The sequence below is a fragment of the Neovison vison genome, chromosome 3 (assembly GCF_020171115.1).
Source record: "Neovison vison isolate M4711 chromosome 3, ASM_NN_V1, whole genome shotgun sequence".
NCBI classification, from domain to species: domain Eukaryota; kingdom Metazoa; phylum Chordata; class Mammalia; order Carnivora; family Mustelidae; genus Neogale; species Neogale vison.
Window position 1 is genome coordinate 70,894,448 of NC_058093.1, and position 24,035 is coordinate 70,918,482.

General features: G+C 43.4%; 1 protein-coding gene across 3 annotated transcripts in view; it reads right to left on the reverse strand.

Annotated features, from left to right (window-relative positions):
* Positions 1-8,950: 8,950 nt before the first annotated feature.
* Positions 8,951-24,035, reverse strand: part of CHN1 (chimerin 1) — a 208,984-nt gene continuing 193,899 nt past the window's right edge. For all 3 annotated transcript variants that reach the window (XM_044242376.1, XM_044242375.1, XM_044242377.1), the window contains 5 exons: positions 22,013-22,186; positions 21,184-21,261; positions 17,955-18,092; positions 11,016-11,121; positions 8,951-9,737 (listed from right to left, as the gene is read on the reverse strand). In XM_044242376.1, the coding sequence (XP_044098311.1) occupies positions 9,566-9,737; positions 11,016-11,121; positions 17,955-18,092; positions 21,184-21,261; positions 22,013-22,186 (668 nt within the window). In that variant the 3' untranslated portion in view covers positions 8,951-9,565. The remainder of the gene's footprint in view (positions 9,738-11,015; positions 11,122-17,954; positions 18,093-21,183; positions 21,262-22,012; positions 22,187-24,035) is intronic.

Consider the following 24,035-nt stretch of genomic DNA (forward strand, 5'->3'; position numbering starts at 1 on the left):
GGCTTTTGGCACAAGGAAAACACACATGAAAGCAAGCAACTAGCTTTGTTGTTCGCGGACCGCATGGGTTTTCTGCCCTTCACCACTTTTCCTTGCCTTTGAGCTGCTCTACAGTGTGGGGGCGGGAAGACGTGCTTCCTGACTGAGTTTCCCTGCATCTTGGGCTAAAGCTGGCCTGGGCCAGGTCTCTGCCAGGCCACCCCCAGGCTTCTCAATAGGGGAGATCACGTGGGGCAGGGATGGGGGGGGGTGGGGGGGGCGGGAGGAGCAGTGTCCTGGGAGCCCAGACCCTAGCCCAAGTGTTGTTAGGTAAGGCCTGGCTTGTCTTCACTTTTTTTTTTTTAAGTAAGATGAAGCTTCTTCCCCTTAGCAGCTCTGTGTTATCTTGCTCTGCCCAGCTAGAGCTCTAAGGATTCAAGTCTGTCTTCAGATGTTTCCTCTTAATCACTATAATTAATATTAATGGTGATTAATTTTTAATGAGGACATATCAAGGAGCACGCTGGCAAAATGTCCACTGGTAATTTGAATTTCGTGAGGCCAGTCGCCCTCTTTGCTTGGCCACCTGTTTCACAGATAATGCCTGGACTCCTGGAATTCTCTGATAATTAATTAGTTTCTTCTCCCAGATCTGGGACAAAAGCAGGGTTTTTCCAGAGAGGAAATAGCAAGGAAGTCAGGCTCCCCAACTGATGTCTCCTCCCACCTCTGAGAGGGCTGTGAAGGGGCCAGCTGGGGATTTCCTGGGTTCCTTCAGTGACGTCACCAGGAACAGGAACTGTTCTCTGGCAAGCACTCACTGAGGCTCATGCTAGGCTGTGTGTACCTGCTCCAGTGGCTTTGGGAATCCCAGGCAGGAGGGTGTCCTGACTCCTCCCACTCTGACAAAGGGAATAGATGCCCTCCACACAGACCAGTGGATTCTAATAAACTTTTCGTCACTGATCATGCAGAAATGATTCATGATGTGGAAACTCCCCTCCCCAGTGCAGCCGGTCCAGCACAGAGGCCCTGATGTGGGGGGAAGACGCTTCGTCGATCCCCTGGTTGTACAGTGCCCGTCACTCACCATTAGCTTCAGGGTTGTACTTCATATACTTAGTACTCCTTAATTTCTCTTAAATCATTCATGCCCAAATCAATGTTTTAAAAGCTGATGTTAAGGGGGGAAATGTTCTTAGAGGAGTTAGTAAGTTTGCAGAAAATCCAAGACTTCCTATGCACAAGTTGCTTGTTTGCTTTATATCCTAAAATTTTATTTTTTTCATGCAAAATTTTCAGAAATGTTATTATCCTCACCTGATTGCAATCATCATGAAGGTGGAACTGGTATATAGGATTTCCCAAATTTACTTAACTACTGTAGAGCGCTGAAATCTCTGTTCAGATTCCTGATATTATCTGCCTGCCTGCAACTAATGCAAAACCAAGTTCATTGTAACTCAAGGTGGTAGCAGAGCAGATCCATGGTAGCAGGCTCGCAGAGCTGAGGAGTCAGAGGAGGGTTTGGGGTTTGTTGGATTTGTAGGCTCTGGATTCAGTGGTTACCATGTGTCTTTCAAGGTGGGAGACCTATGGTAGTAGGTAGTAGGTAGTAGGCTGCTTGAACACAGCAAGGATCTGGTAGGGGGTCTTGATGGGTAAGCTGCTGTCTGCCCAGAGGAGCAGCCCTTTATCTTAGGTTAATTGATCTGCAGAAACTTCTGGAGCAAGCAGTCTCCGCTTCCTTGGGCAGAGGTCTCCTGGGACAAACAGCTGAGTCGTGTTGACACAAGTGGTCACAACTCTCAGACCTTCTGTCTGGGTTAGGCTGAGGCAGATGGTGTCGAAGTTCTCAGAACAATCTCCATTTCTTACATTTTGTGCAAAGGCTAGTCTCATCAGGTGCAGGCCAGAAACTGAAATCGTTGAAGTGATTCAACACAGTTCATGTTAGAGCCCATCTCCTTTTTCTGCCTTGACATCTAATTCAGGTTAAGCTATGCAATGTAGAATAATATTTGAGTAGTCAAAGGAAGTATTGAGGACAGAGTCAGGCTTAGGTCATAAACGAGGAGGGTGGGACTCTGAAGGGAGGCAGAGGTAGCCAGCTACTCGCTGTATTTTCTTATTTTTTGTAATCTCGATGCTATGGCATTTGGGAGTTTGGATCAGGAAGACTGCCCCTCTCAGGGGTAGCTAATTCCTAGAGGCGAAGGACTCCCCTGCAGGTGCACCTGTATTGTACAAACCAACCAGCCCGAGGAGCCCACGTCCCCAACCTCTTTTATCAGACTCACACACCAAGCCCGAATCCCCCGCTAATGTCACCCAGGGCCAGTCCCAGACAACGAGGGACACCCCCATAGCCCAGAGCCTGCTGAGATTCTTCCAGCTGCCCAATACCATACAGACCCAGGGAACCTTCCCTGTCTCCCCGTTCCTTCCTAAGAGAACCTCTTCCAGGCCTCGCTCTGCCCTCTTCCCCTCTGCAGAAACTTCTGGAGCAAGCAGTCTCCGCTTCCTTGGGCAGGGGCAGGGTGATAGGGAGCCATTGTTGAATGCGAAGTGTTTGTTTGGCAGGACGGGTGGTTCTGGAGTCTGGGAGTATCACCTTTCTACTTCTGACCATCATGTCCATGTCCGCGAGTCTCACCACAACCTGCTTTAACACGCTGACAAAAAATGGAGCGGAGTTCCTTTACACAATGGGGACGATGTGGGGACACATGTGGGCACAATGGGGACACACAGAATCACCTGGGGAGCTGCCTTCCAGGGCCTTGCCCGCAGAGCATTTGGTCTAATCGGCTCCCCGCGGGGCCTCCCGGGAGCATCCCGGGCAGCCAGGGTGAGAAAGACCGAGCCAGTGGTTCCCAGTTGATTCTCAGTAGTTCCCAGTGGATTCTCAGTGGTTCCCAAAGTGATCACCCCCTGCTCCCCACCCCCACCCCCACCCCCGAAACAGCAGTATCACCTGGACGATTGTAAGAAATGCAAACGTTGGGGCCTCACCCCCCAACCTCACCCCCCAATTGGGGCCTCCCAATTCAGAAAGTGCAGGCGGGGCTTGAACAAGTTCTCCAGGTGATCCTGAAAGAGGCTCAGGTTTGCACTGGGTGAGGCAGAGTGGAGAGAGGCAGGCCCCCTGCAGCTGGGGCTCCGCTGGGTGCCGGCTCTCGGTGCCCATCCGTCATGCCCGCTCCTAGAATTTGCTGCAGCCCGTAGATTTTGGTAAGCTGTATCTCCGTTTTCATTTGTCCTGAGGTATTTTTTTTATTTTTATTTTTTTTAATTTCTTCGTCGATCCCCTGGTTGTACAGTAGCGTGTGATTTAATCCCTGCATATTTGTGAATTTTCTAGTTTTCCTGTAATTGATTTCTAGTTTTATGTCATCCTGGTGAGAAAAGAGGCTTGATATGATTTCAGTCTTATTAAGTTTATTAGGAGTTGTTTTGTGGCCTGACATACAGTCCTTCCTGGAAGAAGTTTCCACCGTGCTTGAGAAGAAGGTATGGGCTGCTGTCTTTGTGGGGGATGTTCCATGCATCTGTGACGTCCTTCTGGTTCTGTATCGTGTAAGGCTGAGGTTTCTGTCCTGAGTTTTGGTCTGGATGGTGTACCCATTGGTGAAAGTGGGGTATTAAAGTCCCCGAGGATTACTGTGTCACTGTTTCTCCCTTTAGCTTTGTTAATATTTGCTTTATACGGTTAGGTGTTCCTATGCTGTGTGCATAAATATTTACGGATGTTATATCCTCCTGTTGGATTAACCCCTTTATCATTATGCGGTGCCCTTCTTTGTCTCATATCACAGTCTGCTTGAGTCTGTTTTGTTTGATGTAAATATAGCTGCTCCAGCCTTCTCTGTCTCTCCATCTGCATAGAATATCTTTTTTCCATCCCTTCATTTCCAGTCTGTGTGTGTCCTTACATCTTAGGGGAGTCTCTTGTAGGCCACACAGAGATGGCTCTGGTTTTCTTTTTTCTTTTTTTTTTAAATCTGTTCAGCCACTCTGTCTTTTGATTGGAACGTGTAGTCCATTTACATTTAAAGTAATTGTTGATAGGTATGTATTTATTGCCATTTTGTTAATTGGCTTCTGACTGTTTTTTAATTCCTCTCTGTTCCTTTCCTTTGCTCTCTCCCTTTATGATTTGAGGACTCTCTTGGTAGTCTGCTTACACTCCTTAATCTTTCTCTTTTTTATGTCTACTATAGGTTTTTGCTTTGTGGTTACCCTGAGCTTCCATAGAACAACTTACATTTATAATAGCCTGTTTAAAGATGGTAACGACTTAATTTGGATGCACTCCAAAGCTCTACATATTTACTCTCCCTTCCTCCACATTTTGATGTTGCTGTGTTCCTAGAATTTGGGGACAGAGAGTGGATGTACTTGAACTTAACCTTTATATGCTTGAATCATCTCCTTTCTCACATAGTTGGGATACAACTTTTAGAAAGAAACAATAAATTATTGCTCAATATTATGAATTTTCTTTAGCAAAAATAAAAACTGTCTTAGGAAAATGTCCACTCATAGGAAGAGGCATCCAAATGATCAGTCCAGGCCTTGATTTTTTTTTTTTTTTTTTCCTCTGACAAGCCTTGGCTTGTGCCCAAGTTGCACTCACAGACAATATCAAAGGAAACTTACGGTCTAAGATTGACCTAATGAAAACCAAGAGATTTTTATGTTTTTGGAACATTCCAGGTTTATAACATTTTACCTCTAGAAGGTCCTTTCTGCCAGTTTCCTTCAGTGAATCATTTTAATCTTTAAACATCACCTCCTCTGCTTTTTTGTGTTACCATAGTGACATGGGCAGCTAAGTAGTCGTTTCAGAATTAGAAAAACCATTCCTAGGATTCGTGGCTTTGCCTGCTGATGTTACCTGCCCCAGTCATAATTGTGACTGTATGCGAGTAACAGTAAAACCATAACACTTCCAAGTGTTCCGGAGAGCGCCACAAACTAGGTCAGCAACTCGGTGCTTATATTGCTTGTGATGTTTTGTGCAGTTAGGTGAGGTAAACAAAAAGGGAAATGTTGTCATCGTGAAACATTATGACTGAAAGTATTAATATATCTCTTTAGCAGAGAAATGACGTGACTCATCAATCAGGGCTTTCCTTCTGCTATTTGGCGATAAAGGAATCATAATTTTTAGCTTAACTTTTCCTTGATTTTTGGTTTCCCTATGTGAAATATCAACTGATGTGAGATCCTTGTGTGAGATGCTGGACTAGTGAAATAATTTTACTTTAAAAAAATTTTAAGCATTTGCCGAGAGGCCCTCCTGCCTTTAATAAGGTAGGAGAATGCATTGAGAAACAAATGTTTGGAACTATGATAAAAGTATTAATATAACCTTTATTAGTAACATCGTTAGTTGGTCTGAAGTGGGATTTGGTGTATGTGTAATAACCGAATTCCTTGGCTGGACAGAACCAAGCGAAAAGAACATCTTTAGTTTTCCCCTTCACTACTATTCAGTAAATGTGGAAGACTGTCAGTCTGTTTTAGATGAATGGGGACTCTGAGCTGTCAGGTTGAGACCATCTCTTTTTCCAGAAGGACCACCAACTAGGCACAGAATTGGCCAAAATAAATGCAAAGGACTGCTAGCAGCAATGCCGAGACTCGAGCGATGCAGGGAGGTCAGGGGCGAGTGGACCCATGGCCGAGGACATGATGGGGCTCCTTCATGCTCTGTCGTCCCATTCCAGAAAAAAACTTGCCCACAGGGACAGGCAGCTGAAACCTTATGCTCTGGATGCCTCCAAATACGCTCGTACAGAGTATGTGTGAAGTCATTTTTGTATTTTCTTTTCTTATTGGTCAAATGGATGTTTACAGTCAACTTGAGAGTATGGATGGAACTGTAAGAGTGTGCCTTTCCCCAAAGAAAGGCAGATACATCCATGCTGTCTTGTTTTAGCTTTCTCCTGACGTCTAGTGCTGAGGCTCATAGGAAAAAAGACACAGTGAGAAAGGACAAATCCAAGTTTGACTAGGCCACGATGACCCATTAAGCTCCTTGAGAACTGGAAGTGACCCTGTTCCCAGGCCTAGCACAGTGCCGGGCCCACAGGGAGCAGGCAGGAAATGGGAGTGGAATGGGGAGTCCCCCAGCAGGGGAACGCCTGACAGGGCTGCATTTGGACAGAGAGTGCAAGTAAAAACTCCATCTCTAAGACTTAGAGAGACTGACAGATCCCTGGCAACATTCTCTTCTTCTTAGCCTTCTCCTACATTCCACCACGCTGCGAGCCAGACAAGGGTCAAAACGGCCCAGATGTTCGGTGGGAGTGTGTGGTGTGATGATGAGGTGTATGTGAAGCCCACTATTGCTTCAGCTCAGACAAGGACGTGCCGTTCACTTAACACTAATGGACAAATGGGAGTACCACACAGTTGTTACAGGCCAATCTGGTTATAGAGACCCTCAGAGAGTTCTATAAGAAGTGACCCTCCTGATGAGTAAAACATATAATTGGGAGAAGAATTTTGGGTGTCCTGCTTTTCCAATGTGCATTTAAAAACAAAACCAAAACCAACCCAAAAAACCCTTTTTGCTTTTTTAAATGGAATTACTAATAATAGCTAATCAGCTCTGGGGCTATAAACACTAAAATATTTTGTTGAAAATGAATAGTGTTGGAACCCTGAACCTAATTTATTCAGAGGCACTCCATTTGAGCTCATCAAGTAACCAGAAAGATTGTGATAAACATCCGTTCTTCCACTTACAAACATTTTAAAAATCAGTTCAGTGAAGAACGACTTCCTTTGGCCAGATGGTGTGACGAACGGGCCTTAAAAACTAACAGAAAATACAGAGAAGGGAGATTGCTTTCTCAATAATTTCTTTAAAACTATTTATGGAAAATTGAGAAGAAATGGACCTGATATCTGGGGCAGAGTACACACGGTGCTTGCCAAATCAGCGGATGATGATGGGGAGGTCTATGGGTCCCTCCTTCACTCCTGCAGTGGAGATCAATAGACATTTTGCCTCATCGTAAAAGGTCATGATTTCAGAAATCTCCCATTAGTCACAGAAGGCTATGTGTAAAACCTTCTGGTAGTTATTAAGAGCCTCCTGAGCCAACAGGGGATTGTTTCTTCATTTCAAGGAGTGTCACCCCCACGGTCCCAGAATGCTCCCAGATGATGTAGCTGTAATTTGAATCTGCTTGTCCTGAGGGGATGAACTACACATCCGGGTCTTTAAAAACATACCAACGGTGCTTGTTCACCGAGCTGGTAAACAAGGATCTGGTCTGAAGACTTGGAGGTTTATCTGAACATCTGCTGAGTGTTTACTATGATCAGGAATTGCTTCTGCTCCAGGTAGATCTCTAATTTTAGCAAGTGCCTCCCCGATTCCCCTGCGCACATACGGAAGCTGTTCCCTCCAGGTGCATGTCTCCTATGTTGCCTTTGGTCTGACATTGAAATGGGACTCATTCATCAGATGTCTTGGAGCCTCCACGGTTGTATTCACACTTAACGCTGAATGTCTATGTGGTCCTGCCAGGGGAAGGCTGCAGTGTTACCTTGGGACCACAGAGCTTATGTCTACACCTATGGAAGATAGAAGTGATTTAAGTGGCATAGTGTGTGTGTGTGTGTATCATTCTGTGGCCTTTTAAAACACGTTTGGAACCTCTTGAAGGAAGGCACAGTGTTTAATATTTCTGCTACCTGGATTTTCCTGGGTAATTTTATGGAATATTTCAAGTTCCAGTAAATCAGAACAATAATAAATGCATTTTCCCTTAGAAAAGAAAAAGTGCCTACTTGAGAGTCAGCCATACATATATATAAAAATATATAGATATATTCCTTTTAGGAAAAGAACAGGGTGACTATACTCTAATAAAGCATCTTTCTCTGTAACTGGATTTCTCCTTTAAAAGGACTTTGTACAAAAGGAACATTAGCCATGACACAATGTAGACTTACCGGATCCGGGACAGACTTATGTGATCAGATTTCTCTGACAAATGTATTTCATGAGTCAAGAGCATAGATTTACGTGTAGAGTGCCTTTTAGTGGCCTCCATTTTAAAGGAGTTTCTGTGTTATACAAAACAAATCTCTGTACCCTCTTAATCCATGCTTCCCATGTTTAGTGCCATGACATTTTCCGTGGGAGACCGTGGTTGAGAAGGCCACGGTGAGGGACTAACTCTTGAACAACCATACTTTTCTGAACACATACATTAGTAGTTCTACTATCAAACTCCTACTAAAGCCTAGGGGCAAAAATAGGAAAAAATCCTCATTTCTGTCAGTTACCATTATCTTTGAGATGGTCTTCCTGGTATCAAGGACTGAAGTGGTGAAAACACAAAATGGTACATTGCGTCATTATTATTCTACTTTTTAAAGCAGGATACAACTTGAGTTCTAGAAGGATGCTCATTTGACAGACCCTGGAGGGCCCTTATGCAAAGGCACACGGGTAGTTAGTGACAGCATCAGGCCCACCGCTGGAGTCCTGGGATCTGGAAGTATGCGCACCAACTCCTCCCCAGCAGCCTGAGCAGCCCCACCACAGGCGAACGCCAGCATTTCTGACAAATCAAACGTTGAAGAAGTCACTGTTTTTAGCTTTTCTTCTGAAGGCTCAAGAAGGAACAACTGCTGGCCCCCCCCACCCCTCACCCGAAGTTGAGAAAATAAGTCTAGCTTTCTGCCAAAGTGTGCCAGAAGAAAAATCCAACGAATGGATATTTTAATCAGCTTTAAATTACTTTAGGAACTCAACACAAAACTTTACTCGGTATTAAATAAATAGCCAAATACATTTTCCCAAATATTTTCAATCATGGGGGAAAAAAGTAAGCTATCAATATTTTCGATTTCTAAAAGTCAAACTTCATAAATTAATAAATGCAGGCAGACAAAACCACAAAATTGCAACGGGAACCCAATAATAACATAACAGAAAATGTTCCGCATTGTAGTTTTTTATTGGTGGATAATTTACTAAAGTAACAAATCTGAAAACACAGTTTGCTTTTGCTGGAAAGAAAAGACTATGTTAGCAAAGAACTAAGAGAAACCAGAAATGAAGCGTCTGAGAAAAGTTGGCGTATGTTCTAGTCTATGGCAACGCAGCAGCCGGGGGGGCCGGTTCATCCATTCATGTGCGCGTTTACAGAAGCATCAGAAACCAATGACGTAGAACCCAAAAGCGAAGTCACGACAGATTGACTCTGCGAAACATGCTGAATTACAACCACAGACTACCCGGGACGGAGAGGCGGTGCAGGCTTGTTGTCTCCTTTGTGTGGGGTTCCCTTGCCAGAGAGAGGGCTAATCATGCAATAGCTTGAGTTTCTCTTAACATGATAAACACCCAGGGGCACTAGAACTGGAGTGCGTGTTCACTGTTTTACAAGGACGGCGGAGCGGTGCTACGGAAACAATGGAAAGTTCCTTCATTTTAACCTGGCTATCTGCCCGAACTTCTAACCAAGAAATGATGCAGCTATAAGAGCCAATTAAATTACTATAAAACATTCCTTCATCTGTAAAACATTTTTTTCCCCCTGCGAACTAACATTTAAAATAAAATGTCTTCATTTTTGATAAGCAGCTCCACCACCAGTCTCTGGTATCTGATATCATTCAGGGCGGCCATGGCGTCCAGCTCTGGAGATCTCATCAGGGTCGGGCCGAACACAATGCCAAGGTTCTCGGCGTTCATAAGGTTCTCCTTCTCGTGGAGGGTCACTCTGGAAAACAGAGGCACAGGGGTGTGGCTGCGTAAGCCCGGGCATTCTGCACAGGGCTCGAGTGCTACAACAAAAACCAGGCTCACGGTCATGGCTCCGGCCCACTTACCAGCTCTCTGGCTACGCTCCTTGTATGACCCCCTCTTCACCTCAAAGTAAATCATATCAATAAATTAAACTTCTGGTATCACCGAAGCTCCTGGCCGAGCTCACTGCTGGAGTGTGCGGGGTGTTTGCCTGTAGTGGACGGGGGGCTGGGTCGTCTCCATTATTCCATCAGCCCTCCTTCCCTTGGCTGCCCGGTTCCCAGGATATTTACAGAGTATCCGGGGAAGGGGGTGGCGGAGGCACAGACTGGGCTCTGGTCAGGGAGACTGAGGGATGCTGAGTGTCCGTGTTCGCTCTCCTGCTAGCCAGCAAAGGCCCGGACTAGGGCTGGAGAGCCATTCCTTTGCGTTAGTGCTAAGGACTTAATTGCATACATATATGAAGCAAACTTGAATTTGCAAGTGAATTTGTAAGCATATTAAACACAAGTTTTAGCTCCTACTGCTTTTAAGGAGGGAAACCGTGTAAATGTTAAATGCACCACCAGTTAAATATTCATTTCTGGGTAGCTCTTGCCGAGAGGCATACAAAATAGATGTCAAGTTCTGTCTTTTTTGTTTCTAATTGGCTTTATATTTTGAAATCCTAAAACCACTAAAACTCGATCCCATAATTTAAAACCATTTGCTTTAACTGGTAGAGAGTGAGAGCGACCGAGCACAGAAATGAAGTTACACCACCATCAAGCTACTTAAGACATTAAACCAGAAGTAGCCAGAATATTTTATTTTCTATTCCTCTCTCTACCTCTTATTTTACTCCATTTTTTATAGCAGTTTTCAGTGTGGGAGACATTATGGCAATAATCTAAAATCCTGTCACCCAGGGTGAAGTGCCCATTTGGGAGCAAGAAGTAAGAAAAGCGAGCCTTCTGGAGAGTTGCTTTGCTCTTTCTTATGCTAATGCTCCTGCCCTGACAGCTACCAACTTCCCTCTTCCCACCAGAACCGGACCGGGCGCTCTCGCATATCGGTTCCCGCAGACCTGAACGGCCAGCGTGGCCGCATCCAGCTGTGCCCGGCACTGGTGCGCGCTGCTTAGCCTTCCTCCTCCGCTTGCGCGCGTCTGTAGTTACTCCCTCAGTGATCTGTCCTTTCTTAGACCTTGGGTCTCATCTCAGTCTTAACACTGGGCCGCAGCACAAGGAGCAGCCTCGGGCCCGTGACTTGCCTCTTGAGATGCGCCATGAGGTACCGCAGGGTCTCGCAGTGGGCGGGGGGCAGCAGCCTCAGGGCCTCGTGCAGCGCTTCTAACTGCTCGTCCGGATCCATAATTTCTAAAACAGCAAGTCGAACACTGAGGGGAAGAACTTTAACACCTTGTATAAATGCTTCACTGGATTCTGTTCTTGCAGTGATCACCTAGGGCCGGTCCAGAATGCTTTTTTGCACATCCTTGCCACCCCCCAGCCCCAAGCTATGGAAAGTATTTTAAGGTCCAAGTCTCCAGTTTCTGTGAGGCTTGGTTTTGGCGCGGCGATACCATTTACTCAGACTTTGGGGGACAGCCCCCGCTTGCTTCACTTGAGCGCCTGAGGCTGGTCACTGGGGACCCTGGACACTGGGTAGATCGGCTGTCACCCCAAAGAGTTCAGACACATGTATGCACAGAGTAAAAACCGAGACATTCAAATGAGATCATCTTACAACATTACAGACATACTGAAGGGAGGTTAATTCCTTCCAGGTCTTCTGAACATCCCAGTTCTGCCATGGTAACCCCTGCCAGAGGCTTCATTGATATTCATGCTATTTTCTTTGTAAACCAAGAGAGGTATCATCCAGTATTTACTTCCTTGGTGTTTTTTTTTTTTAATTTTTTAAAAAAGATTTTATTTATTATTTATTTGACAGAGATCACAAGTAGGCAGAGAGGCAGGCAGAGAGAGAGGAGGAAGCCCCCCTGATGTGGGGCTTGATCCCAGGATCCTGGGATCACAACTTGAGCCGAAGGCAGAGGCTTAACCCACTGAGCCACCCAGGCGCCCCTACTTCCTTTGTTTTAATTTACTTTTTGTTATATAAAAAAGTCAAACCTATCCTCAGAGCACAAAGATATTCTACTACGTAGGACAACCGGAGACTGTAATGAGCCAGTGAAGACAATTCTAAACATTGGGAGTGACAGCAGGGTCCCTGCTTCCGAAGGTAGAAACTTCAAAGGGAACCATCTTCATTTGGACATTTTCGTTCTGTGTTGGCCCAAACCCCAGCACGTTCCTTTGAGGTCACAGACTGCATTCAGTTCATCAGTTATTCCCGTAATCAGAAGCAGCAGCGTCTGTGGAATGCTGTGCTCTCAGAGAACCCTAGCGCATTCCTGCTTCTCCTCAGATGTCAGGAAGATAGGGGGCCTCTGAATGTCGGGGCGCAGGACAGGTGCAAGGGGACCTCAAAGTGCTGAGTCTTCATCAGGAGAGCAGCCTTGAAATACTAGAAGGCCATAGCTGACCACAATGTATCATTCAAGACACAAGACTAAGAATCCTGGTTTTCTAACGTCTAAGACAAACCGACTCCACGGCCATGCATCAGTCAGGGTAAAGCTGACATAAAAATGAATGTGAGCTTTCCTAGCATTGGCAGTGCAGAGCTGATAAATGTCAGAATAGGAAAAGCGAAGCTTTTTAATTCAAAGAAACTTTAGGAGGGGCCTGGGTGACTAAGCTGGTTAAGCGTCTGCCTTCGGCTCACGTATTGGGATGGAGCCCAGCATCGGGCTCTCTGCTCAGCAGGGAGCCTGCTTCTCCCTCTCCTTCCTGCTCCTGCTCTCTCTCACTATCTCTGTATCTCCGCAAAGAAAAAAAGAAACTTTAGCCGTTAGGATTTCTATTCAAAGCTTACTCAGGGTTCCTGGTTCGTTTATCAGTGATACAGGATGTATTATTTGCCAAGATAACTGATACATGGTCTTTGAAACTTCGGGTCTTTAAAGAATGTCAGTTCATAACAGCAGTACCATTTCGGATACTGAAATTTAATCATTTGATTTCTAGAATTAAGAAAACTCCATTTACTATAGAAAACTATTACTTTGTCTTATAATTTTTACCATGGGGCTAATTAATTTGAAACTATATTGTTTTGGAAATTGAAAAAAAGAGTAACATAGTTTCCTTCTAATTTTCATACTTAATCTTTGCAGAGAGAATCTGTAGATGGTGTGAAATTAGGGATGGTGTTGGTGGGCTAGCAAGTAAAATTCCCTGCTCACAGAGAGCTGCTTCTTTCTCTCAGAGGGTGACTGACAATCCACAGTGAACATGGACCTTCCAGTCTGTACTATATTAGAATGAGGCCAGTGCTTCGGGAAAGAACAGCAGGGTAAGAAACACTGCAAGTGCGAGGGAAAAGGGCTTCCAGGCAAAGGAGCAGCTGTATCAGGATGCTGAAGGGCGAGTGGGCCTGTGACATCTGAGGACACGTGAGAAGCCAGAGGTGGCTGTGCTGGAGTGAGCAAGAGGGGGATGGAAGGAGGTCAAAAAGGAAACAGGACACTGTTGTGTCAGGTGCTGTAGGCTATTCCAGGGACTGTAGGCTATTCTAGAGAGAAAAGGGAAGGTGCTGAACAAGGACATGATGTGACAGATGTTGCTCACAGTATCTCTCCTCTGTCTCCCATGTGGGAGACAGACTATGGAAAGGCCAAAGTAGAAACAGACTATTTTAGTAACTATTACAAAAATCCAGGTGAGGAAGGCGCCTGGACAGTGCAGTTGGTTAAGCATCTGACTCTTGGTTTCAGTTCAGGTCATGATCTTAGGGTCGTGGGATTGAGCCCCGCAACGGGTTCCATGCTCAGCGGGAAGTCTGCTTAAGATTCTCTCCCTCTCCCTCTGCCCCTCCCTCCAGGCTAGTATATGCTCTTTTGCTCTCTCTCAAATACATAAATCTTAAAAAAAAAAAAAGAAAAAGACCAGGTGAGGAATGACTCTAGCTTAGACCAGATGGTGGCAGTGACGGTGATGAGAAGTTGCTGGATTCTGGGTATATTTTAAAGGTAGGGTCCATGGGATTTCCTGATAAGGGATGTATGAGAAGGAGAAGAATCAAGAATGAGCTAAGTTTTGGCCATAGGTGACTGGGAGGATGGAGCCTCCATAAAGGTTATGGGTGGAAGAGGTTTCGTGGGAAAGACCAGGGTTCTGCTCACGATGTCTATCAGACCTCCAAATGATCTTGCTGACGCTGGTGAATCTGGAGCTCGGGGTGAGGCCAGACTGGAGAGAGCAATTTGGGGGCATATGATAGACTACATTTGAATATTCTGACATCAAATTGACAGACTCTTCCCTGGAATTAATTTTTCTCTATTTTTTTTTTTTCTACTTAAAGGACTAGTAACCATATTCTTTTTAGAGAATAGAAATCTTTTGTCCTAAGAAGACCATGGCATAATTTAAGCAAAGACAAAATGGAATGTATTTAGAGATGAACAACCACCATCAGTTGTTTCAAGTATGTGAAAGGCTTGTATGCAGAAGAGGGGGATGTTAGGACCATTGCCAATGGGAGGGAGTTGAAGGCAGGTGGCTCTCTGCTGTGCACAATAGGGCCTTCTGACCGTTAAGTCTGTCCACTGGCAGCTGTCTGCTGAGAGAAGCGGCGATCTTGCAATTACTGGGTATTTAAAAAAGAATGTGTCATAGAAGGAAGTCTTGTTAACATGACCCTTTAGAAGATCTAAGAACTCTAAGAATCTGTGGTTCTCAATATAAAATTATGCTTATGCATTCAACAAGTATTTATTAAGCACCTATTATGTAAGTGAGGGACTCCTGCAGGGGCTGTGGGACAATAAACATGAGCAAGAGAACTCCCGCTTGTAAAGGGGTCAGTCTAACAAGGAAGGCAAGATATGAAGGCAACTTTTCAGCGGGAAGGAAGGAGGCCATAACAGAGGTCCAGACGAAGTATGACAGGGAAACGGAGGAGAAAGATGGCTCGGGGGCTGAGAGGAACAGAGGAGAGAAAGAGATGGCATCTGAGGGAGGTCTGGAAGGATGTGGAAATGTGAACATGGTGGGGGCAGGAAATAAGCACCTGAACCTGTATCAACATCTAGTTAAAAGTTCTTTTTAAGGTATGTGCTGCCAACTCATAGAGAGAAATAGAAATTCAAATAGAAGAAGAAAAAAGACTTAGCCAAGGTTAAGGGGTTACTCAGTGGCAGAGTTGAGGGAAAAACTTGCAAGTTCTCATCCCAGGCTTCAGGACATTCTAAGTTGTTTAGGACGAAGAACCCTGGGTATTACTTCTGAGTTTATCTGACTCACTCAGGATTACACACTGAATCACATTTTCTAAGATCATCTGGGAGCATAGCTCTTAGAGTCCTTGGCCGGAGAAAGATTTCCACATTCAGTCCCGGCAGCACCGTTGTCCTTGTGTTCAGAAGCGCCCGAGTGCTTGCCCAGAGCATGCCTTCGAGAGGCACCTGCCTTCCAGGCCTTTGCACCTGGTGTGGGGGGAGGGGGGAGGGCAGCAATTTCTTCCCTGGAGGGGAAGGGGAGGCAGTGAGGAAAAAGGTAGTCTGAGACTTCCAGGTGGTTCCAGGGCACTTGCCAAGGGATTACGAAGACATTTAAGCCCTTCGATGAGACGCCCTGGCCCCCACCACCTGTGTGTCCCTCTTCATTTCCTGTAGCCACTCCCCTCCAGCTCCCAAGCGGTGCATGTCTGTGGGAGGCAGCAGAGCTCAGATGGCTTTGGCAGGAGAAAGCTTTAATGTGAACTCGGAGCTTCTGTTGGCAAGAAATGCTAATAAATGCCAGAGAAACCAGAGCCTTCAAGAAGAATCCCTCCCCCTCCCCCGTTTCCTAGGGGCTGAGTGAGAAAAAGGTTCAAGAGCCCCTGCATCAGGAAGGGTGGGCCAGCCCTGACCATCTTTGGGAGGACTTTCTGCCCTTCGGTCTTCCTCCTGTGGGTAAGTCTTCTGCAGCTGCAGGGAGCCAGGCAGTGGGCTGAGTGGAGAGAGAGGGGCTCGGACATTAGACACATGTGAGTCAGAATGCCAGGGCCTCTCCACCAAAAGGACCTCGGACAATTTACTCACACCCTATACTATCTCCTTCCTAAAACGCTATCCTGGTGGAGCGCCTGTCTGCCTCGGTTGGAAGGACATGCAACTCTTGATCTCCGGGTCATGAGTTCGAGCCCCATGTTGGGTGTAGAGGTTACTAAGCTAAACTAAAATGAAAAAAAAAAAAAGAAAAAAACAACTAAAATGAAATTGTGGCTGTAAAGTGCCGAACATGATTTCTGTACCTAGTATATGCTGTACAAATTTTAGCTTCTCTTATCTCCCTTCTGTGCCTGTAAAGATAAGAGAAAGACTGCATCTATGTGTCCAAAGATGAAAGCGACACCACTGCTAGAAGAGACGCAGACAAGGACACTATATTCCGTAGACAATCAGATCAACAGCAAACACATAAACACTGATATCATATTTAAGTATTAAGCCATGGTTTTGGTGTCAGGGAAATCACACCTCAAAAGAGCTGAACTTATGAGAAGGAATCTGCCTTGATTTAGGACGTTTTATCCTGTGATAGGCTCTGAAGAGCTCTCTGAGGTACAAGGGGGGGTTCACTGACAGGAGACGGGAGGCCTGTTCCAGATACAAACCCTGAACGCTGACAGATCGTTTGGAAGGTTAACCGAGGCAGCTGAGGTGGGCGTGGGGGGATGAAGGTAGAACAGTGTGGGAGTGTGAGAGGCAAAGGCCTTGAACCCCATTAAGGAAGGCTTGGATTTTTCTTCTGCATCAATGAGGTGGTTGTGTCGAGTTCAGAACCTGGGTCTGAAGAACTGCTCTGTCCCCTGCTAATGGGGAGCCCTTGGCTTTGGCACAGAAGCCAACTTTCAGTTTTACCTCAAAGTGACACTGGGGACAGGAACACTGTCCCCTTGGGCCCTCAGTGTTGTCCTGGGGATCAGGGCAGACTGTGGACTGAGCAGCCCTTCGTGATGGAAGTGTCAAGTGTTGCCCATGTTCATGGCCATAAGGCTTCTCTGGGGCGGAAACGTCTGGGCCACAAAACAGGAACCCAGAAGCTCCTGCAGACAATTTTCATGATCAGCACCAAATCCATCCCAAAATAAGAGGAGTTAAACTCCCATGGAAGCGACCTAGAGGCTTTCAGGCTCCTAACATGGACATTTGTACAAATCAGTCTAATTCTCCTGGATGTTCTCTACATGAGAGCTGGGCTGACCCGCAAGAAACCAGGGCTCCAGGGAGCTAACCACAGAAATTCTCAACAAAAGCACTGAAGGGGAAACTAAAAATGAGAACAAAGCAAGTCTGTACTTCAAGAAATTTCCAAGTCAAAAAGCAAATCAGTGTTACTAAGAAAGTGATGTTATTATTTAAAGATCAAGACAACATATGGTTTTTAAGAGAGAAAAGAAAATGACAGAAATAGCTTATCTTTTCTAAAAAATGGCAATGCCAACACTTAAAATCTGTTAAAAATTCCCTTCTTTAAAAAAATGTACTGTGAATTACAGGTATGAGTTTTGCACCATAAATACAATTTGGCATATAAGCGTTTGCTTTTTCTCATTTGCATCTCAACTAGAACTTAAAAAAAAAAAAAAGAAACACTTCTTGATCTAAAACCGTGTTCCTTAAGTATGATCTAAGGACTGGTGCCAGTTCACAAACTGTCTGTTAATGGTCTGTCACAGGATAAGGACAGACATTGAAAGTAAGAATTTAGAAACTTTTATGGGATCTGATCAAGCAACTTTTATGCCTCGCTGAATCTAGTAACAAAATAGTTTGGTCCTGTTTTTCAATTTTATTTTTCTAGTTATTCGTTTTTACTTTGTGGAAGTGTTGGTCCTTACCTAAGGAACTCCGGGTTAAGCCTTACTTTGGAAAATGAGGGTTAGCCCATGACAAAGAAGCTTCTAACGGCAGAAGTCATAAATAACCGATGTGAGAGAGGAGATCAAAATTCTTGTTGAGTGTATTAGCCGTGGAGAAAGGCGAGGGGGAAATACTTAGTATGCATTCAAGAAACTCAGGAAAAACCAGAGAAATGATTACCAGGAGGAGGAAGTCTGTGGGGTCATTCGGAATGCATGGCTTCATACTTACTGGCGGACTCGATAAACTTCGGGTAGGCGTCGTACGTGATGAGTGGGATTGGGAGATCCCTGAAGTAAAGTTTCAGCGCGCCAGTGATGATGTTGATGTCTTCATACATGTTCACAGAAATATCTGCCTTCTCCCCATCTTGGAAGGAGGTTAAAAAAATAAGAGTAAGTGTCTGAATGCAGAGCACTGTTTTCATAACGTGTTTTTGGGTACAGTCTTTAGAGATTGGCAGTGTGTCAGTTTTTAGTATCAAATTCTGTGTGCCCATGTATATAAATGATCAATTTTCTGTGGAAAGCGAAATCATTTTTTTTTTAAATTTTTCTATTCTGAAGTTACTTATTTGTCCAGGTTTAATGAGGGGGGAGTACAAGAGGACAGAGGTCAACAGCAATATTTGTAAATTCCAGGAGTACTTGAGAATTCCTAAGGGAATGAGTGGGATTGCTTTCTCTTTCTTTTTTAAATAAACCTAGAGAATGTGAAAAATAACAAGAAAGTCACTCCTAACTTACAAAAGGCCACCTCTGACTCACCCCAGGCTCTGATACACGACCATGACATGCTGGGATGCTGTCTAAGCCCTGGAGGTAGGCAGATAGCGAGAAGCATGAGAGTAAAATGAAACAAAACTTTCGAGTGTGGAAATAACAAGAAAAGAAGTTATACAATAGAGGAGTAATTCAGAGGAGCTGGGCCTTAAGACTCTGGAGGGAAGCTGGCCTTCTTTTACTCCCCTGCATTTAGTCACTGGTTAAAATACCTGAATTTTCATCTACAAAAGATTCAATTAGTGCCTACTCTGAGCTGACCTTATCCTAGGTTTCTTTTATTCCGTTTGGCTTACAAATGATTTCGGCTGATTAAAAAGCAGTCTGTTGGGGCGCCCGGGTAGCTCAGTGGGTTAAAGCCTCTGCCTTCGGCTCAGGTCATGATCCCAGGGTCCTGGGATTGAGCCCCACATTGGGCTCTCTGCTCAGCAGGGAACCTGCTTCCTCCTCTCTCTCTGCCTACCTCTCCGCCTACTTGTGATTTCTGTCTGTCAAATAAATAAATAAAATCTTAAAAAAAAAAAAAAAAGCAGCCTGTTCCCTACTATGATACTAGAATGGCTAAAATCCAGAACCCTGACAATGAATGCTGGGAGGACCAGGAGCCACAGAACTGTATGTTGCTGCTGGTGGGAACACAAAAGGTACAGCCACTTGGGGGTAGGCAGTTTCCTAAACATACTCTCACCATATAATCCAGCAATCACATTCCAGGGTATTTACCCAGAAGAGCTGAAAACCACTTATGTCTACACAAAAATGTGCTCACAAATATTTATAGTCACTCTCATTCATAATTGCCAAAAAACTGGAAGCAATTGAGATGTCCTTCAATAGGCGAATAAACTGATATATCTAGACAAAGAATGTTATTGAGCAACAGCAAGAAAAGAGCTATCAAGCCATGAAAAGCAATGGGAGAACTTTAAATGCATACCGCTAAGTAAAGGAAATCAGTCGAAAAAGGCTACATACTCCATGATTCTGGCTATATACATTCTGGGAAAGGCTTAACTGTGGAGTCTGTAGAAAGAACTGTGGTTGTCAGGGGTGCAGGGGGAGAAGGGGAAGGAAGAACAGGTAAAGTACAGATGATTTTCATGGTAGTGAAAGTTCTATGTGCCACTTAATGTGGATATATGACATTATGCATTTGCCAAACCCACAGAACTCTGTAACATGAAGAGTGAATTTCGATGTGAGCTACTCACTTTAGTTATTAAGAACGTACCCATGTTGGTTCACCAATTGTAACAAATGTACTATACTAATGCAAGGTGTTAACAATGGGAAACTGGGTTGGGGGTTGCATGAGAGGAGAGGTTCTATGGGAAATCTCTGTGAAATTTTGTAAGCTAACGCTACTGTCAACCTAGAACGGTAAACCTAAACTACTACTACTTTTTCTTTAAAGAAGCCTCTGTTAAATGCAAAATGCAATGGCATATCATACATTCAGTTGAAGTGTGCATTAGATCACTGGTATGTGTCTTTCACACTTGGGTTGAAATCGCGGGCTGTGGTGGTACAAATTGGGATAGACCACTTTCTGGGAGGAGAAAGCAATGTAGAATGCTTCCCTGGAGAACCCTGGGCAAGAGGGCAGGTGCTAGAGGCCCAAAGATATGGAAAAGGAGATGGGAGAGCACAAATGGTAGGTAGAAGAACTGCAAAGGCAATTATCACCTCTATTGACATTTTTATTCAGGAAAAATGAAAGAAAACTGGTATTCTCCCCTGCCACATAGTTCCTGCTTCTGCCTTCTATTAGTTATTTTTCTATGAGAATCCACATATCAAATATCCTGTCTCATTATGGGTTACACATCCAATTTTTGGTTTGGAAAATAAAATTACCAACATTATAGCTCAGTTTATGACAAGTTAAATCGAATTGAATTTAGACATGGATCTGAGACCCCTTCTACCATTCAGCTAATTCTTCCTACAGTGAGATACTGCAGTCATTCCATCTTCATCCACTCTCCTTTCACTTCTTCTAAGCCACAGCACTTTTCAGGGCCTTGACAAGGACAGCCTCAGGGCTTTTGCACAGACCCTTCTCTTGCCAACGTCTTTACATATTATGTGGTTAACCTCTGTTCTTCTCTGGAAAAGCCTCTTCTGATCTCCAGCATTCCTCCAACCCCAACAAACTACGTTATATTCCAAAGTTATTAATATTTTCCTTTATGGCATAAATTCAAATAAAATCAGTAACGATTCTGTAGTAGGGGCATCTAAGTCATTAGACTGAGTCTCCGCCCAGTCAAATATGGTGATGGGATACATGGACGACAGGCGGTTTGATGAGCCAACTCCAGCCTGGGAAATCTGAGAGCTGTAATGACTTAGATTCTCCCAACCACCCTGCCCAATCTTCTCCATGATTTCTGGTAAATTTAACTGTTCTGTGTATATTTTTATGAACAGGGACCAGCCTTGGGTGCTCAGGTACTGGTAATATAGTTACATTTTATACAGTTTCTTCCCTCACTTTGAAATGTAACACTTTAATATACTAATAAGTAAAATTTTAAGCTTTTAATTTGGAATAATAATCAATGACTTAGACAATAATATAAATATAAATAATTAATATAAAGAATAACATAAACTGTGCCTTCTTGGCAGAGGGCATTGTTGTCCTAAGTTAATGAACGTGCTGAAGAACATACCTCTGTCAAAAGCCATCTTGACATCTTCGATTAAGTCACTAAATCCTGATACTCGATACAGTCCTTCAGAATTAAGACCTGTAAAAATAAAGCAAGGGAGCTAATTAGCTTCTTTGGAATTATGCCTTTTCTCCAAATTTTAATTTCTTCCCATACTTCAGGCTGGGGAAGTAATGTGCATGAAAGAATGATTAAATACACTTGTTTAGAAACCTCTTCACATTTTCTCCTAAAATAAAACCACTGCACTCAACAGTTTTTAAATTCTGACCTACTGTTACCTGAGTATTTGTAATTTGGCTCACCACGTAGTCTAATTAGATCAAATATGTTGAGTCTTGAGGGAAATAATTCATCACCCCAATTATACCATAATTCTTTACATAACCGAAGATTAAGATAACCATATTAATAGGCCCATACCAGTGTTTCCCAAATGGGAAATAAGAATTGGGATGCAGCTTTCTTTTTGGCTTAGGTTAGTTTTAATAGAGCATTTACACCTTTGCTTCTTGGACCTAGAAAAATGTAAAAAGTGAAAAACAAATTGCTATCTACATGTCAACTTTTATAGACTAGAAGCATCATCATCCATAAAAATATTTAAGTGTATTTCCTGTAACTAGTTCAATGTACCTTAAAATCAAGCTAGTTCATTAGATGCTACATTAACTCATTTCAGGCTTTCAGATCATTGGACATCTGAAATCATTCCCCCCTAAACTTATAAAAGAAGACAACTGGATTATGCAATGAGGCACCCAGAAGGGCATGAGAACTTGTATTCATGGTGCATTACAACTGCTGAACCACACCGGAAATGCCTCACCTCTAGATTCAATTTCCCTGATGCACATGTCCACCACCATTGGTCGCTTGGTGATATGGGCTTTCACGAGTGTTGTAAGGTCACAACTGTACACCTTCTTGACATGTTTCAAGTCTGGCTTACAGTCATTTGGGACCATCTTGGAACACTGCTTATGAACATTCAAACCACAATCTAAAAGAAAAATACAGAAAGGAAAAATTCATCAATGTTTTGAGCATTCTGGAGTGTTTATTTTAGCAAAAGACAGTCCGTCCAGCTTCAGTGAGGCTTAAAAGGGGACTAGCTTCCAGCAGTTTCTGCAGAGTGTAAAAACATTCTTCCCATCTTTTCTCTTGGAAAATTTTGGTTTTAAGTCAGCAGATGATAATTCTAGCTCGTGCTTCATTTCTTACTAGCTGTGTGATCTCAGGAGAAATTCAACCCAGATCAAACAAAATTAGAGTTTAAATGTCTACAAAATGTAATATTATGCCAAAGAGGCAACTTAAAATTATCCATTTCTTCAAAGTGACATAAACATTATATTTGATGTGGGAAATAGGATTATACTTTAATATATTTGATATGAAGAGGAATTAGATCTCCGAAAGTAAAAGTATCCCAGGATCTTCTTAAAATCATGCCATTCATATTCATATCTCTTCATAAGCCTTGATATATAGATATATAAAACAATAAATTTAGTGGCTAAAAATAGCCATAGTATTATTTACTATTAGCACTGGCTTACTGATGCCAAGCAGTAGTCCAAGTGCTTTACATTATTTCCATTAAGCTCACAAAACTTTATAAAATACATACTATTTTTCTTCTCATTTTATAAATCTGACAAAACCGAGCACATGTTAGTGATTTACCCAAAGTCATGCCCTGAGTTTGCAATGGAACTGAGATTTAAGACTACAGATATTTCTAGGGTCCACGATTTTAACACCTATAACCATCATGCCTCTCCTGAAGCTTGTCCTTTGCTTTGCAATTTTACTGAGTTGTAACTTCTAAGATGCCAAAACTCAAACATCTTCTAGTTAATGTCAGGAGATACTTCATTTTCAATAAGAAGAGAGCAATGGAGTTTTAGAAGGGACAGAGAAAAATTCAAATATTTTGTTCTTTTAGAGTGATAAACCATCACTGAATAATTTAACTAAAATAAATGTCATCTTTATGTTTCTAAAAACCTAACCCATTTGATGTTTTTCATAAGGACTTGATGTTGACCCCTTGTAAATCTGATTCAGAGATATCCAGGTCTTAATGAAACAATCTGAAAATCCTACAAGGCCACGGCCACTGCCTGTGGTCACTGGGCAAGCTTTAGTTTTGCTTGCTCTTTCAGCAAATGTTGGTGCTTATCATTCTAATAATGACTTGGTAAAGCTGCAGTCTAGTTCTATAGGGCGGTAACAATAAACAGAGATGAGGGACATTTGCCAAAATTTATAAATGGAATCATTCTTTCGTTAAATATGTAGACACTGCCAACTTGCAATGCATACATAAGGCCTGTGTGACTCAAAGGGAGAAATTCCACGGTAGCGAGCACCTCCCATGTGCAAAGACAAGCTAGGTGCAGAGGGACACTGGGTCTTTGCATATGTGTGGAAAAGAACAGCACTGGAGAAGGCACGCCAATACCAACAATGCCCAATGTTATCATCACTAAAGAATAGCAGCTGCTTCTTTGAAGACAGAAATGGGCCTCCAGAGCACCGAGCTGGATCTGTATTACTAGAGGACATGGCTTGACAACATTCTGTAATACTTAGACAATGTCCAAGTGATTACATCACCCAGACCCCCAGTTCCTCTTTATATCTCTCTTAGTTACTGGTAAGATTTCTGATTCAATCCTAAGGCAAATCAATGGCAAATGTCCACTTAAAAGACCTGGTTTCCCCCTGAATATTTTAATGTTTTCTGTAACTTCTCTGAGTTAGAATTATCTCTCTCATCTATTAGCTGTCCAATTCTGAGTGCCTTTCCTGCACCTCAGTTATGTAAAATAGGAATCATAATA